This window comes from Marmota monax, unplaced genomic scaffold (assembly GCF_021218885.2).
Source record: "Marmota monax isolate L192 unplaced genomic scaffold, Marmota_monax_Labrador192_F-V1.1 WCK01_AAM20220418_F8-fsc00002, whole genome shotgun sequence".
In the NCBI taxonomy this organism is placed as follows: Eukaryota; Metazoa; Chordata; class Mammalia; order Rodentia; family Sciuridae; genus Marmota; species Marmota monax.
Window position 1 is genome coordinate 4550197 of NW_026693571.1, and position 13722 is coordinate 4563918.

The 13722-nt window shown below is 41.7% G+C and overlaps 1 protein-coding gene across 1 annotated transcript in view; it reads left to right on the forward strand.

The window, feature by feature from the left end:
• Nucleotides 1-1423: 1423 nt before the first annotated feature.
• Arsj (arylsulfatase family member J) overlaps nucleotides 1424-13722 on the forward strand; it is a 109059-nt gene continuing 96760 nt past the window's right edge. The window contains exons 1-2 of the mRNA XM_046459228.2: nucleotides 1424-1662; nucleotides 1854-3480. Of these exons, the coding sequence (XP_046315184.1) occupies nucleotides 3068-3480 (413 nt within the window). The 5' untranslated portion in view covers nucleotides 1424-1662; nucleotides 1854-3067. The remainder of the gene's footprint in view (nucleotides 1663-1853; nucleotides 3481-13722) is intronic.

The following is a 13722-nucleotide window of genomic DNA, read 5'->3' on the forward strand; positions in this document are numbered from 1 at the left end:
ATATTTCTTCCCCACCATGATATAGTTTCCATCAGGAGCTGAGATTGTGTCTGGTTTAGTTCACTGTTGTTCCCAGTCTCTAGCATTGGCCCAGCTCCTCAAATACTGTTGAATGGAAGAATAGTCCCTAAGGTTGATGGAGAAGAAAAAGAGTTAAAGTATATACAACACTATGTAAACACTATAAAGCATATATATATATATATATATATATATATATATATATATATATACACACACACACACACACACACACACATATATATCTGTATATAGAGTGCTATGGTTAGCACCTGGTAAATATTCAGTAAATAGTAACTTTATTTTTTGCTCTTGCTGGAAATCTAAACTGGAAATATCTTTCTTGCACAGAAGAAATGGACATTTCTTGCACTATGTCACTTGCTAATGTGTTAGTGAACTCTTCATTGCTATGACCAAAATACCTAACATAAACAAAGAGGTAAAGATTTATTTTGGCTAGTGGTTTCAATCCATGCTGGCTCCATTGCACTGGACTTCAGGCAAGGCAGAACATCATGGTGGAAGAGTATGACAGGGGAAAGATACTTTATCTCTTGGCAATAGGGGAGAGAGAGAAAGACAGACATAGGGTCCTAGGACACCATACAGTCCCCAAGGACCCACTCCCTCCAGTTAGGTTCTACCTCCTACCATGTCTACCACCTCTTAATTGTCCATTCAGATTATAAATTCATCATCAGATTAATCCTTTGAACATTGTTGCTTTGGGTACCAATCATCTGCAAACACTTGAGTCCTACTTCTCAGTACTTTTCAATCCCCTAATACTTATCACTCTCATTACATATTTGGGAATTTAAACTCAGAATTACTAAACATTTCCAAACATGTCTTCTAAAACTACCATCTCTTCCCAGACCTTGGAATGGCTTCAGAGAAAAAGCCAAGACTAGCAGAAGGCCTAGAGAATGTTAGCAAAATTAACTTCATGGAGCATCATTGTGTCTTCCAAAGTTAAGTTTCTATTTTATAAAGTTTTGCTATTATAAAGGTCTCAGGAAGAACTTTAATAGAAAAGAATTAAAACTAAATGGCTAAATGAAACCTAGATTTATGCTTTAGTCAATTGAAAGAATCTAACATGAGGCAGGCCCTCTGTAGGTGTTCAATAAATAACCATTGGAAAAATTGTGTGGGTGGGGGGACATATCTTGGTGACTGTCAGCATTGATTACCTCTTCTATAAAAGAGATACCATAAATCAGTTTCTTGTCTTTGATCTTAAAAACTCTATGACTCTAGTAAAAGCAGGACTATCTTCTCAAGGAAGACAAGCTTAGAGAGAGAGAGAGAGAGAGAGAGAGAGAGAGAGAGAGAGAGAGAGAGAGAAGAAAGTAAGAAAGGAAAAAAGAAAAAAATTGAAGATCCCCAAATTTCTGCATAGAAAGCTCTGACTTCTTGACTGCAGGAATGCAGACTGGCCTCGTGGTTCTTGAGGGTGAAACGTTAACTCCTCTTCCTCTCCAGGGTTCTTGGCTGGAGATACCCTGCCGGTTAAGTTTGGAGCAAGGAAAAGAGCGGGCAGTTTTAATATTTCACTTAAGAAGAAACTAATAATAAGTCAGGCTGTAAAGACCAGCTATTGGAGAAGAAATTGAACTTCAAAAGTTGCAGTTTGTGAGTGTTAAAAAGGGGGCGGGGGGAGGTGGGGAGAACAGGAAAAGAAATAATGGCTGGGGGCGGGGGGAGAGGTGGCAGGGGTGACAGGGGAGAAAGGGACTGGTCAAAGAAAACCTGAAGTGAAATAGGAAAAGAATATGCTTTGCAATTTGTTGATTCTCCTGTTCTTCCTCTCTCACTCCCTCCAGAAGACAGAAAAGTTTTGGAGGCGAGAAAGCTCTTCATTCAACAGACTCCCGAAGAGAAGCGCCTGCTTCATCCTTCCCGACTCCCTCCGAGTCCTTCCCCTTTTCCGGGAGATGGAGCGCAGCAGGCGACCCTCTTGAGAAGCAGCAGCCCTGGCTACCCTCGGAGTCCCTTAAGACTCGGGCAGCACGCAGGTCTCCCGCTAGTAAAGCCTTCCTTCTTTCGTCCATTCTCCCGGAAAAGATAAAGGAAAGATTGAGCCTCTAAACCGGCCCTTCCCCTTCCCCCTCTTCCTGAGGGACCTAAGGCAGAAAGTACTATTCTGCGATTCACTGGCGAGAAAAGAGGGAGGAGGCAAAAGAACTTCCGAGAGCCCAAACTAAGTAAGTTAGCCCAGAAAACGCCAGCAGGGTGTAGCGCCTCCGCTGGATGCACCAGCCCGCGGAGAACTGGTGGGCCCCGTGGAGAGGGGCGGCGGGGCTGGACCCTGCCTCGCTCCGCACGCGCTCCTGCACCGGGGAGACGGAATCGGCCCCCAAGTTCCTGCAAAGAAGTGGGCGGTTAGCTGCAGAGGGTAATCAGGAAACGGCTTTTCTCTCACTTGGCCGCCTGGTGAGTGTTGGGAAGATTGGCAAACGCCTAGGAGAATCGGGAAAGATACAGAGCCCTGGGAAAGGAGCCGGTTCGCTCCGGGCAGTTCCTCGTTGGCCGGGATAAGAGCAAGAAGCAGCTGCTCCACTCTGCAGTGCTTTCCAGGTGTTGGGACCCCTGGACGTACTGCCAACTTCATCACCCTCTGTGCGTGTGCAGCCTAGGACAGCCTGGTCCCCCAACGTGGAGGACGCTCTGGTTACTAAATGGCCCTGCTCAGTGTGATTATCAGTTCCTTATTTGTTTACTTTTGGCTTCTGAGAACTTTTGAGCGGAAATATTAACTTTTTTTGTGGAAGCTACTCTAGAGAGAGAGGAAAAGGAAAAAGTGAAATCTGATGGAGAAGAGTGTTTTTTTCCAAAGAGTCTGGACGTCCTGATAAACCAGCCCTAATAGAAGATTAAAGTTGTGGGAAGTAGTGACAGCCGAGAGGAGCAGAGGATTACTTGCCAGGTGGAGACCCTTCGCGGTCTATTGGGTCTCCCCTTCTGCGTGCATGTGTGTGCCAGCGGCGGCGCGCGGTGCGGGGTTTTGCGCGTGGAGTCTCAGCTTGGAGCCGAGTGAATGGCCCCCAGGGGCCGCGCGGAGCTGCCGCCTCCGCCGCCTCCACCGCCTGCGCCTCAACAGGTCTGGCTCTGGCCTGGAAAGATGCTAGCTATGGGCGCTCTGGCAGGCTTCTGGGTCCTCAGCCTCCTCACCTATGGTTACCTGTCCTGGGGCCAGGGTTTAGAGGATGAGGAAGAAGGGTCCCTGCGAGTTCAAGCTGGAGAAAGACCCGAGCCCAGCACAACGGCCGCCTCTCAGCCCCATCTCATTTTCATCCTGGCGGATGATCAGGGATTTAGAGATGTGGGTTACCATGGATCTGAGATAAAGACACCCACTCTTGACAAGCTCGCAGCTGAAGGAGTTAAACTGGAGAATTACTACGTCCAGCCCATTTGCACGCCATCCAGGAGTCAGTTCATTACAGGAAAGTAAGTATTATTCTTATATGTATTCCTTGGAGAAATCTTAAGCATTTAATGAAGATCCAGCTCTTAATTTAAGAAAGTAACAGAGTATGGGGAACAACTGAATGGATGAATGAATGAATGATGTATTGTGTTGGGCTATGGCATTAAAATTGATGCCCTGTTAATGAATCTTGGTCATCTAGTCAGTAGTCATCTCGTTTTCCTTAGGACAGAGCCAGCTGTGAGCTTTTGAATGAGGTCAGGACTGTAACACTCCTCCACCAACCAGAGAACTCCAGAAGCATTACCAATTCCGTATCTATTCTGACTTTAAAGCATGCTCAGTTTTGCTTTCAGGCGTCACAACAGAATTCACACTGGTTTTCAGTGATAAGAAGGACCGACCAAAATTTTTCTGTAATTCTTGCTTTGTTCTTAAATCTAGAATTGAATGATGAAAGCCGCAGGTCATCTCAAAGAGAAAAGGGGTCACAAAAATAGATGAAGGTAATGTAAAATCTGATCATTGTGCGTAGGACGCTGGTTGGGTCTTTGATGGCTAATATTTTTCTTTTGTGGCGTCATTATGAGGCCATATTTAATGCCAAGGCAGTTTTCAAAATGCAAGGAAGTTCTGTGGTCTGCTCAACAGGAGTGGAACTTCTGAAGTTTTCTGGTGCTCCTCACAGGACTGAAAATTTTCTGAGTAATGGCACTTAGATAATTTGGATGTTTAAGTGTTTTTAATATTGCCATCATTTTTCCTAGTCAAATCTTCCACTTATGGTTTTCACACATTTTTATTTTTTTACTCTATCCTGTCAGAACATAGGTTACTGTAACCTATTTCATTGCACCAATTCAGCCTGGAATGAAAAGAAAGCAGGAGAGCTAGGAATCAAACTACTCCTGGATAGAGGTAGAAAAGAAGCCTTAAGAGTTCACTCTATGGGCCTTGTGATTTCCGTTGCAAGACAGGGAACCCTTGCTTCAGTGAAGTTGTTCTTGGAATTGGATCCTATAGGAGTAGCCAGTATCCATTGGAAAAATAAAGACTACAGTATTTTGTAGGAATCTCTGTCTTGCAAAGACTTTTGCTTACAGCATAATTTCCACTACTTAGCAAACTGTCAAAACTTAGCATGACTGCCAGAAAAACAACAAAAAAGACATCCTTAGGAGTCTTGTATGTACTTCAGAATCAACTTAAAGGTTAATTACACAGCATAAAGTCAAGGGCATTTGATATTTACAATGGAAAAGATTGTTGGCTAGAAAACAACAAGTCCATCCGGTGGCCTGGAGGTCAAGTTCTTCACATTTAATATCAACCACACTTACATATGGCTCATGAAATAATTGTGTCATATAGCCTCACTAGAGCTTTTCTAATTTGTAAAACCAAAATTTGTGCAGATAGCCAATAGTACTTGAAAAATATGTAATCGAATTATATGAGTATATTTTTCACAATAAAGTACATGTTCAGAGCTTTTCACCAAACAAGAAAATTTAGTTCTTAAATATCTTGCACTGATAACATTGAGGTTTTATCTTTTGATCTTCATGTTTACTTAAGATGAAACAAATTAAGCTGGAAATAATTCCTAATTTTTCTCTTTGGTCAGAGGTTGACTCTCTATACTTTTGATGCAATCAAACATTTAATGAGAAGATTTCTTTTCATATTAAAACTGTCTATTGAGTGCAACAAGTTGTATTACTGTTCTCTAGACAGAAAGTTCAAATATCTTGAGTTACTTGATTTAAATTTCTATTTGAATTAACAGTTGAAGACATTTCACTTGTAGTTTTCCTTTTAAACAAATTGCTGGAACTTTCCTTTAAATGAACACAGATGTAAAAAAGAAAGTGGTTATAGAAACCTAGCTCCAGGCTAGGTATTAATATTAATATTAATACTACAGGGCCCAGAGAATACGGTCATTTAACCTCTCTATGAGCACATGTCTAGCCTTTCTGGATCCTCTAAATTAAAAAAGGAAGCAATAAAATCCCAAATGGATTGAATTATTTTAAAGGGAAAAATAGGTTATGTGAAATGTGAGAGTATTCAGATATCTTCACATAATAAAAGAAGAGTTGAGATGATGGAAGCTGAATTTATTTTTAACACAATTTAACAAAACAGCCCTCCCTTAATATTTTGCTAGGGTCAAAATGTAAAAAACTTTTTTTTCTGCTGTACTAATCCATAATAAATTCCAGATTCTTTTAAAAATTTGCCATAGCAGTCTGGCAGTATTGACTATCAGTAAGCATCAACTGTGTTCAGACCCCTGTATTAGAGCTGTGAGGAGCAAATAAGGAGCAAGCCCTAATCTCTAGATAGTAATCCTCAAATTTGAGTGAATAAAAAAATCATCAAAATGCTAGTTAAAATATAGATCTCTGCACTTAATCAGTGATTCAGCTTCAGTAGGTCTAGGACTGAATCCAGAAATCAGCAGTAATTTAATGAGCACGTCAAGTTATCTTGATGATAATACTCTGATAATGAATTTAAGAGTCTTGGTATTACATGGTAGCATCTACTGATCACTCACTGTGTTCTGGGATAATGTATTTTAAGTACATTATCTCATTTAATCTTATGATAACTCTGTGGTGGTGGTTTTGACTATTACTCCCATTTTATATAGATGCGACAACAGATCCAAGAGGGGTAGTGATGTAGAGGTTCTGGTGACTGGACTTTGAGAAACAGAACTCTAGGTATTGAAAGTTGGCCTGGTGAGAAAAAAGGTTGAATGGGAAATTGGCTGTGTGTGTTGGGTTTATTTCAAAGTAATTTTCTTATTTTAAAGTGTTACAAATAACAACATGGAAAAATGGCAGCATTTCTTCTTAAAAGAGAACATAATTAAAGCTTCAGAGTTAAAAATTTTGCAAAATTTAGACATGTGTTTATTAAATAAAGAGTACAGAATTGGAGATTGGCAATATGAACTACATTCATATCTTTAACAACAATTTTGTGGCTTTTCTATTCTGTTCTTTATTTATTGCAATTGAAATGCCCTGATGATTTTTTTTTTTTTTTTTTTTTTTTTTTTTTTAATTTTTTATTGTTGGCTGTTCAAAACATTACATAGTTCTTGATATATCATATTTCACAATTTGATTCAAGTGGGTTATGAGCTCCCATTTTTACCCCATATACAGATTGCAGAATCACATCAGTTATACATCCATTGATTTACATATTGCCATACTAGTGTCTGTTGTATTCTGCTGCCTTTCCTATCCTCTACTATCCCCCCTCCCCTCCCCTCCCCTCCCCTCCCCTCTTCTCTCTCTGCTCCCTCTACTGACATTCGTTTGTCCCCCTTATATTATTTTTCCCCTTCCCCTCACTTCCTCTTGTATGTACTTTTGTATAACTCTGAGGGTCTCCTTCCATTTCCATGCATTTTCCCTTCTCTCTCCCTTTCCCTCCCACCTCTCATCCCTGTTTAATGTTAATCTTCTTCTCCTGCTCTTCGACCCTACTCTGTTCTTAGTTACTCTCCTTATATCAAAGAAGACATTTGGCATTTGTTTTTTAGGGATTGGCTAGCTTCACTTAGCATAATCTGCTCTAATGCCATCCATTTCCCTGTAAATTCTATGATTTTGTCATTTTTTAATGCAGAGTAATACTCCATTGTGTATAAATGCCACATTTTTTTTATCCATTCATCCATTGAAGGGCATCTAGGTTGGTTCCACAGTCTAGCTATTGTGAATTGTGCTGCTATGAACATAGATGTAGCAGTGTCCCTGTAGCATGCTCTTTTTAGGTCTTTAGGGAATAGACCGAGAAGGGGAATAGCTGGGTCAAATGGTGGCTCCATTCCCAGCTTTCCAAGAAATCTCCATACTGCTTTCCAAATTGGCTGCACCAATTTACAGTCCCACCAGCAATGTACAAGTGTACCCTTTTCCCCACATCCTCGCCAGCACTTGTTGTTGTTTGACTTCATAATGGCTGCCAATCTAACTGGAGTGAGATGGTATCTTAGGGTGGTTTTGATTTGCATTTCTCTGACAGCTAGAGATGGTGAGCATTTTTTCATGTACTTGTTGATTGATTGTATGTCCTCCTCTGAGAAGTGTCTGTTCAGGTCCTTGGCCCATTTGTTGATTGGGTTGTTTGTTCTCTTATTGTCTAATTTTTTGAGTTCTTTGTATACTCTGGATATTAGGGCTCTATCTGAAGTGTGAGGAGTAAAGATTTGTTCCCAGGATGTAGGCTCTCTATTTACCTCTCTTATTGTTTCTTTTGCTGAGAAAAAACTTTTTAGTTTGAGTAAGTCCCATTTGTTGATTCTAGTTATTAACTTTTGTGCTATGGGTGTCCTATTGAGGAATTTGGAGCCCGACCCCACAGTATGTAGATCGTAGCCAACTTTTTCTTCTATCAGACGGCGTGTCTCTGATTTGATATCAAGCTCCTTGATCCATTTTGAATTTACTTTTGTGCATGGCGAGAGAAAGGGATTCAGTTTCATTTTGTTGCATATGGATTTCCAGTTTTCCCAGCACCATTTGTTGAAGATGCTATCCTTCCTCCATTGCATGCTTTTAGCCCCTTTATCAAATATAAGGTAGTTGTAGTTTTGTGGATTGGTTTCTGTGTCCTCTATTCTGTACCATTGGTCCACCCGCCTGTTTTGGTACCAGTACCATGCTGTTTTTGTTACTATTGCTCTGTAGTATAGTTTGAAGTCTGGTATCGCTATACCGCCTGATTCACCCTTCCTGCTTAGCATTGTTTTTGCTATTCTGGGTCTTTTGTTTTTCCATATGAATTTCATGATTGCTTTCTCTATTTCTACAAGAAATGCCGTTGGGATTTTGATTGGCATTGCATTAAACCTGTAGAGAACTTTTGGTAATATCGCCATTTTGATGATGTTAGTTCTGCCTATCCATGAACAGGGTATATTTTTCCATCTTCTAAGATCTTCTTCTATTTCTCTCTTTAGGGTTCTGTAGTTTTCATTGTATAAGTCTTTCACCTCTTTTGTTAGGTTGATTCCCAAGTATTTTATTTTTTTTGAAGATATTGTGAATGGAGTGGTTGTCCTCATTTCCATTTCAGAGGATTTGTCGCTGATATACAGGAATGCCTTTGATTTATGCGTGTTGATTTTATATCCTGCCACTTTGCTGAATTCATTTATTAGCTCTAATAGTTTCTTTGTAGACCCTTTTGGGTCTGCTAGGTATAGAATCATGTCATCTGCAAATAGTGATAATTTAAGTTCTTCTTTTCCTATTTTGATGCCTTTAATTTCTTTCGTCTGTCTAATTGCTCTGGCCAGTGTTTCGAGAACTATGTTGAACAGAAGTGGAGAGAGAGGGCATCCCTGTCTTGTTCCAGATTTTAGAGGGAATGCCTTCAATTTTTCTCCATTCAGAATGATGCTAGCCTGAGGCTTAGCATAGATTGCTTTTACAATATTGAGGTATGTTCCTGTTATCCCTAGTTTTTCTAGAGTTTTGAACATAAAGGGATGCTGTACTTTGTCAAATGCTTTTTCCGCATCTATCGAGATGATCATATGATTCTTATTTTTAAGTCTATTGATGTGATGAATAACATTTATTGATTTCCGTATATTGAACCAGCCTTGCATCCCAGGGATGAATCCTACTTGATCATGGTGCACAATTTTTTTGATAAGTTTTTGTATCCGAGTCGCCAGAATTTTATTGAGGATTTTTGCATCTAGGTTCATTAGAGATATTGGTCTGTAGTTTTCTTTCTTTGAAGTGTCTTTGTCTGGTTTAGGTATCAGGGTGATGTTGGCCTCGTAGAATGAATTTGGAAGTTCTCCCTCTTTTTCTATTTCCCGAAGTAGCTTGAAAAGTATTGGTATTAGTTCCTCTTTAAAGGTTTTGTAAAACTCTGCTGTATACCCATCTGGTCCTGGGCTTTTCTTAGTTGGTAGTCTTTTGATGGTTTCTTCTATTTCCTCAATTGATATTGGTCTGTTTAGGTTGTCTATATCCTCCTGACTCAATCTGGGCAGATCATATGACTTAAGAAATTTATCTATGCCTTCACTATCTTCTAATTTATTGGAGTATAAGGATTCAAAATAATTTTTGATTATCTTCTGTATTTCTGAAGTGTCTGTTGTGATATTGCCTCTATCATCCCGTATGTTAGTAATTTGAGTTCTCTCTCTTCTTCTCTTCGCTAGCATGGCTAAGGGTCTGTCGATTTTGTTTATTTTTTCAAAGAACCAACTTTTAGTTTTGTCAATTTTTTCAATTGTTTCTTTTGTTTCGATTTCATTAATTTCAGCTCTGATTTTAATTATTTCTTGCCTTCTACTTCTTTTGCTGTTGTTTTGCTCTTCTTTTTCTAGGATTTTGAGATGAAGTATGAGATCATTTATTTGTTGGTTTTTTCTTTTTTTAAGGAATGAACTCCAAGCAATGAATTTTCCTCTTAGAACTGCTTTCAATGTGTCCCATAGATTCCGATATGTTGTGTCTGTGTTTTCATTAATCTCTAAGAATTTTTTAATTTCTTCCTTGATGTCTTCTATAACCCATTGATCATTCAGTAACCTATTGTTCATTCTCCAAGTGATGTATTCTTTTCCCTTCCTTCTTTTATCGTTGATTTTCAGTTCCATTCCATTATGATCAGATAGGATGCATGGTATTATCTCTACTCCTTTATATTGTCTAAGAGTTTCCCTGTGACATAATATATGATCTATTTTTGAGAAGGATCCATGTGCTGCTGAGAAAAAAGTGTAACTGCTTGATGTTGGGTGGTATACTCTATATATGTCAATTAAGTCTAGGTTATTAATTGTGTTATTGAGTTCTATAGTTTCCTTATTCAACTTTTGTTTGGAAGATCTGTCCAGTGGTGATAGAGGTGTGTTGAAGTCTCCCATGATTATTGTATGGTGGTCTATTAGACTCTTGAACTTGAGAAGAGTTTGTTTGATGAACATAGCTGCACCATTGTTTGGGGCATATATATTTATGATTGTTATGTCTTGTTGGTGTATGGTTCCCTTGAGCAGTATGTAGTATCCCTCTTTATCCCTTTTGATTAACTTTGGCTTGAAATCTATTTTATTTGATATGAGTATGGATACTCCTGCTTGTTTCCGAAGTCCATATGAGTGATATGATTTTTCCCAACCTTTCACCTTCAGCCTATGTATGTCTTTTCCTATCAAATGCGTCTCCTGTAGGCAGCATATTGTTGGGTCTTGTTTTGTGACCCATTCTACTAGCCTGTGTCTCTTGATTGGTGAGTTTAAGCCATTAACATTTAGGGTTATTATTGAGATATGGGTTGTTCTTCCAGCCATATTTGTTTATTTATGTTACTAAACATGGTTTGTTTTCCTCTTTGATTATTTTCCCCCCTTTAGTGTCCTACCTCCCACTGTTGGTTTTCATTGTTATTTTCCATTTCCTCTTCCTGTAATGTTTTGCCAAGGATGTTTTGAAGAGATGGTTTTCTAGCTGCAAATTCTTTTAACTTTTGTTTATCGTGGAAGGTTTTAATTTCATCTTCCATCCTGAAGCTTAATTTCGCTGGAAACACAATTCTTGGTTGGAACCCATTTTCTTTCAGTGTTTGAAATATGTTATTCCAGGATCTTCTAGCTTTCAGAGTCTGTGTTGAAAGATCAGCTGTTATCCTGATTGGCTTACCCCTAAATGTGATCTGCTTCCTTTCTCTTGTAGCTTTTAAAATTCTCTCCTTATTCTGTATGTTGGGCATCTTCATTATAATGTGTCTAGGTGTGGGTCTCTTATGATTTTGCACATTCGGCGTCCTGTAGGCTTCTAGGATTTGGGGTTCTGTCTCATTCTTCAAGTCTGGGAAGTTTTCTCGTATTATTTCATTGAATAGATTGCTCAATCCTTTGGTTTGAAACTCTGTCCCTTCCTGTATCCCAATGACTCTTAAATTTGGTCTCTTGATGTTATCCCATATTTCTTGGATGTTCTGCTCATGGTTTCTTAACAGTCTTGCTGAGCTGTCTATGTTCTTTTCAAGTTGAAATACTTTATCTTCATTGTCTGATGTTCTGTCTTCTAAGTGTTCTACTCTGCTGGTAGTATTCTCAATTGAGTTTTTAAGTTGGCTTATTGCTTCCTGCATTTCTAGGATTTCTGTTTGTTTGTTTTTTATAACCTCTATTTCCCTGTGTAGTTGATCTTTTGCTTCTTGGATTTGTTTATGTAATTCATTGTTGAAGTGATCTTTCATTGTCTGATTTTGCTGTCTGATGTCTTCCTTGAGACTCCAGATCATCTGAAGCATGTATATCCTGAATTCTTTATCTGACATTCCATCTGCTGCAGCTATTACCTCTTCTAATGTTGAGTTGACCTGCATTGCTTGTGGTCCTTTCTTTCCTTGTCTCTTCATACTGTTTGCGTTCCTTTCTACTTAGTGAAACTGTTGTGTTATTGAATTTTCCCCCTATATATTTATATTGGTCTTGTATAGTTGCAAAGTCTCCCTCGCAGGCGCGGGCGGCGGCTCTGTCCCTCTGTGGGCCGCTAGGCTTGTTCTGTGGGTGGTCACAGTTCTGTCTACTTTGCAGGTGCAGGCAGCGGCACTGCCCCTCTGCAGGCCTCTGGGGCTGTACTGCCAGTGGGTCGCAGGTCCGCCTACCTTGCAGGTGCGGGGGGGGGGGCGGCTCTACCCTTCCTCAGGCCACTGGGCCTGTTCTGTCTCTCGGTTGCAGGTCTGGCCTGTTCTGATGGTGGTCACAGTTCCACCTACCTGGCAGGCGCGGGGGGTGGGGGGCGGCTCTGCCCCCCAGCAGGCCCCTGGGCCTGCTCTGTGCGTGGTCACAGTTCCCTCTACCTTGCCGGTGCAGGGGGAGGGGGCGGCTCTGCCTCCCAGCAGGCCGCTGCTCCTCTTCTGCCAGTGGGTCGCAGGCCCGCCTACCTTGCAGGAGTGATTGGAAGCTCTGTCCTGCCGCGGGCCACTCGGCCTTTTCTGTCGGTGGTCACAGTTCCACCTACCTGGCAGGCGCGTGGGGTGGGGGGTGGCTCTGCCCCTCAGCAGGCCGCTGGGCCTGCTCTGTGCGTGGTCACAGTTCCCTCTACCTTGCCGGTGCAGGGGGAGGGGGCGGCTCTGCCTCTCAGCAGGCCGCTGCTCCTCTTCTGCCAGTGGGTCGCAGGCCCGCCTACCTTGCAGGAGTGATTGGAAGCTCTGTCCCGCCGCGGGCCACTGGGCCTTTTCTGTCGGTGGTCACCTGGCAGGGGCGGGGGGTGGTGGGTGGCTCTGCCCCTCAGCAGGCCGCTGGGCCTGCTCTGTGCGTGGTCACAGTTCCTTCTACCTTGCAGGTGCAGGGGGAGGGGGCGGCTCTGCCTCTCAGCAGGTCGCTGCTCCTCTTCTGCAGGTGGGTCGCAGGCCCGCCTACCTTGCAGGAGTGATTGGAAGCTCTGTCCCGCCGCGGGCCACTGGGCCTTTTCTGTCCGTGGTCACAGTTCCCCTACCTGGCAGGCGCGAGGGGTGGGGGGCGGCTCTGCCCCTCAGCAGGCCGCTGGGCCTGCTCTGTGCATGGTCACAGTTCCCTCTACCTTGCCGGTGCAGGGGGAGGGGGCGGCTCTGCCTCTCAGCAGGTCGCTGCTCCTCCTCTGCTGGTGGGTCGCAGGTCCGCCTACCTTGCAGGAGTGATTGGAAGCTCTGTCCCGCCAAGGGCCGCTGGGCCTTTTCTGTCCGTGGTCACAGTTCCCCTACCTGGCAGGCGCGGGGGGTGGGGGGCGGCTCTGCCCCTCAGCAGGCCTCTGGGCCTGCTCTGTGCATGGTCACAGTTCCCTCTACTTTGCCGGCGCAGGGGGAGGGGGCGGCTCTCCCTGATGATTATTTTAACAAATTCGAAGGTAACTCAAACAGTATGCCTTTGTAACAGGATACCTGATAAATTCATTTCACTTAAAATATACCCATTCCTATCCAACTGCTGCCCTTTGCCAAGGTTAATTGCTCTCCTGACTTCTAATGCCTTAGATTAATTTTGTCTATTTTTGAACTTCATATGAATGGAATTACAGTGATAAGTGTCTGGCTTCTTTTAATATTATATTTATAAAAGTTTTCCACGGTTGTTGTCTATGGATACAATATGTTCATTTTCAGCATTAGATTGTGTTCCTTTGTATAAGTATACTACAGTTTATCCATTGTACTGTTTATAGATATTTGAGTATTTTCCAGTGTTAGGCTATTATGAATAGTACTGCCATAAACAT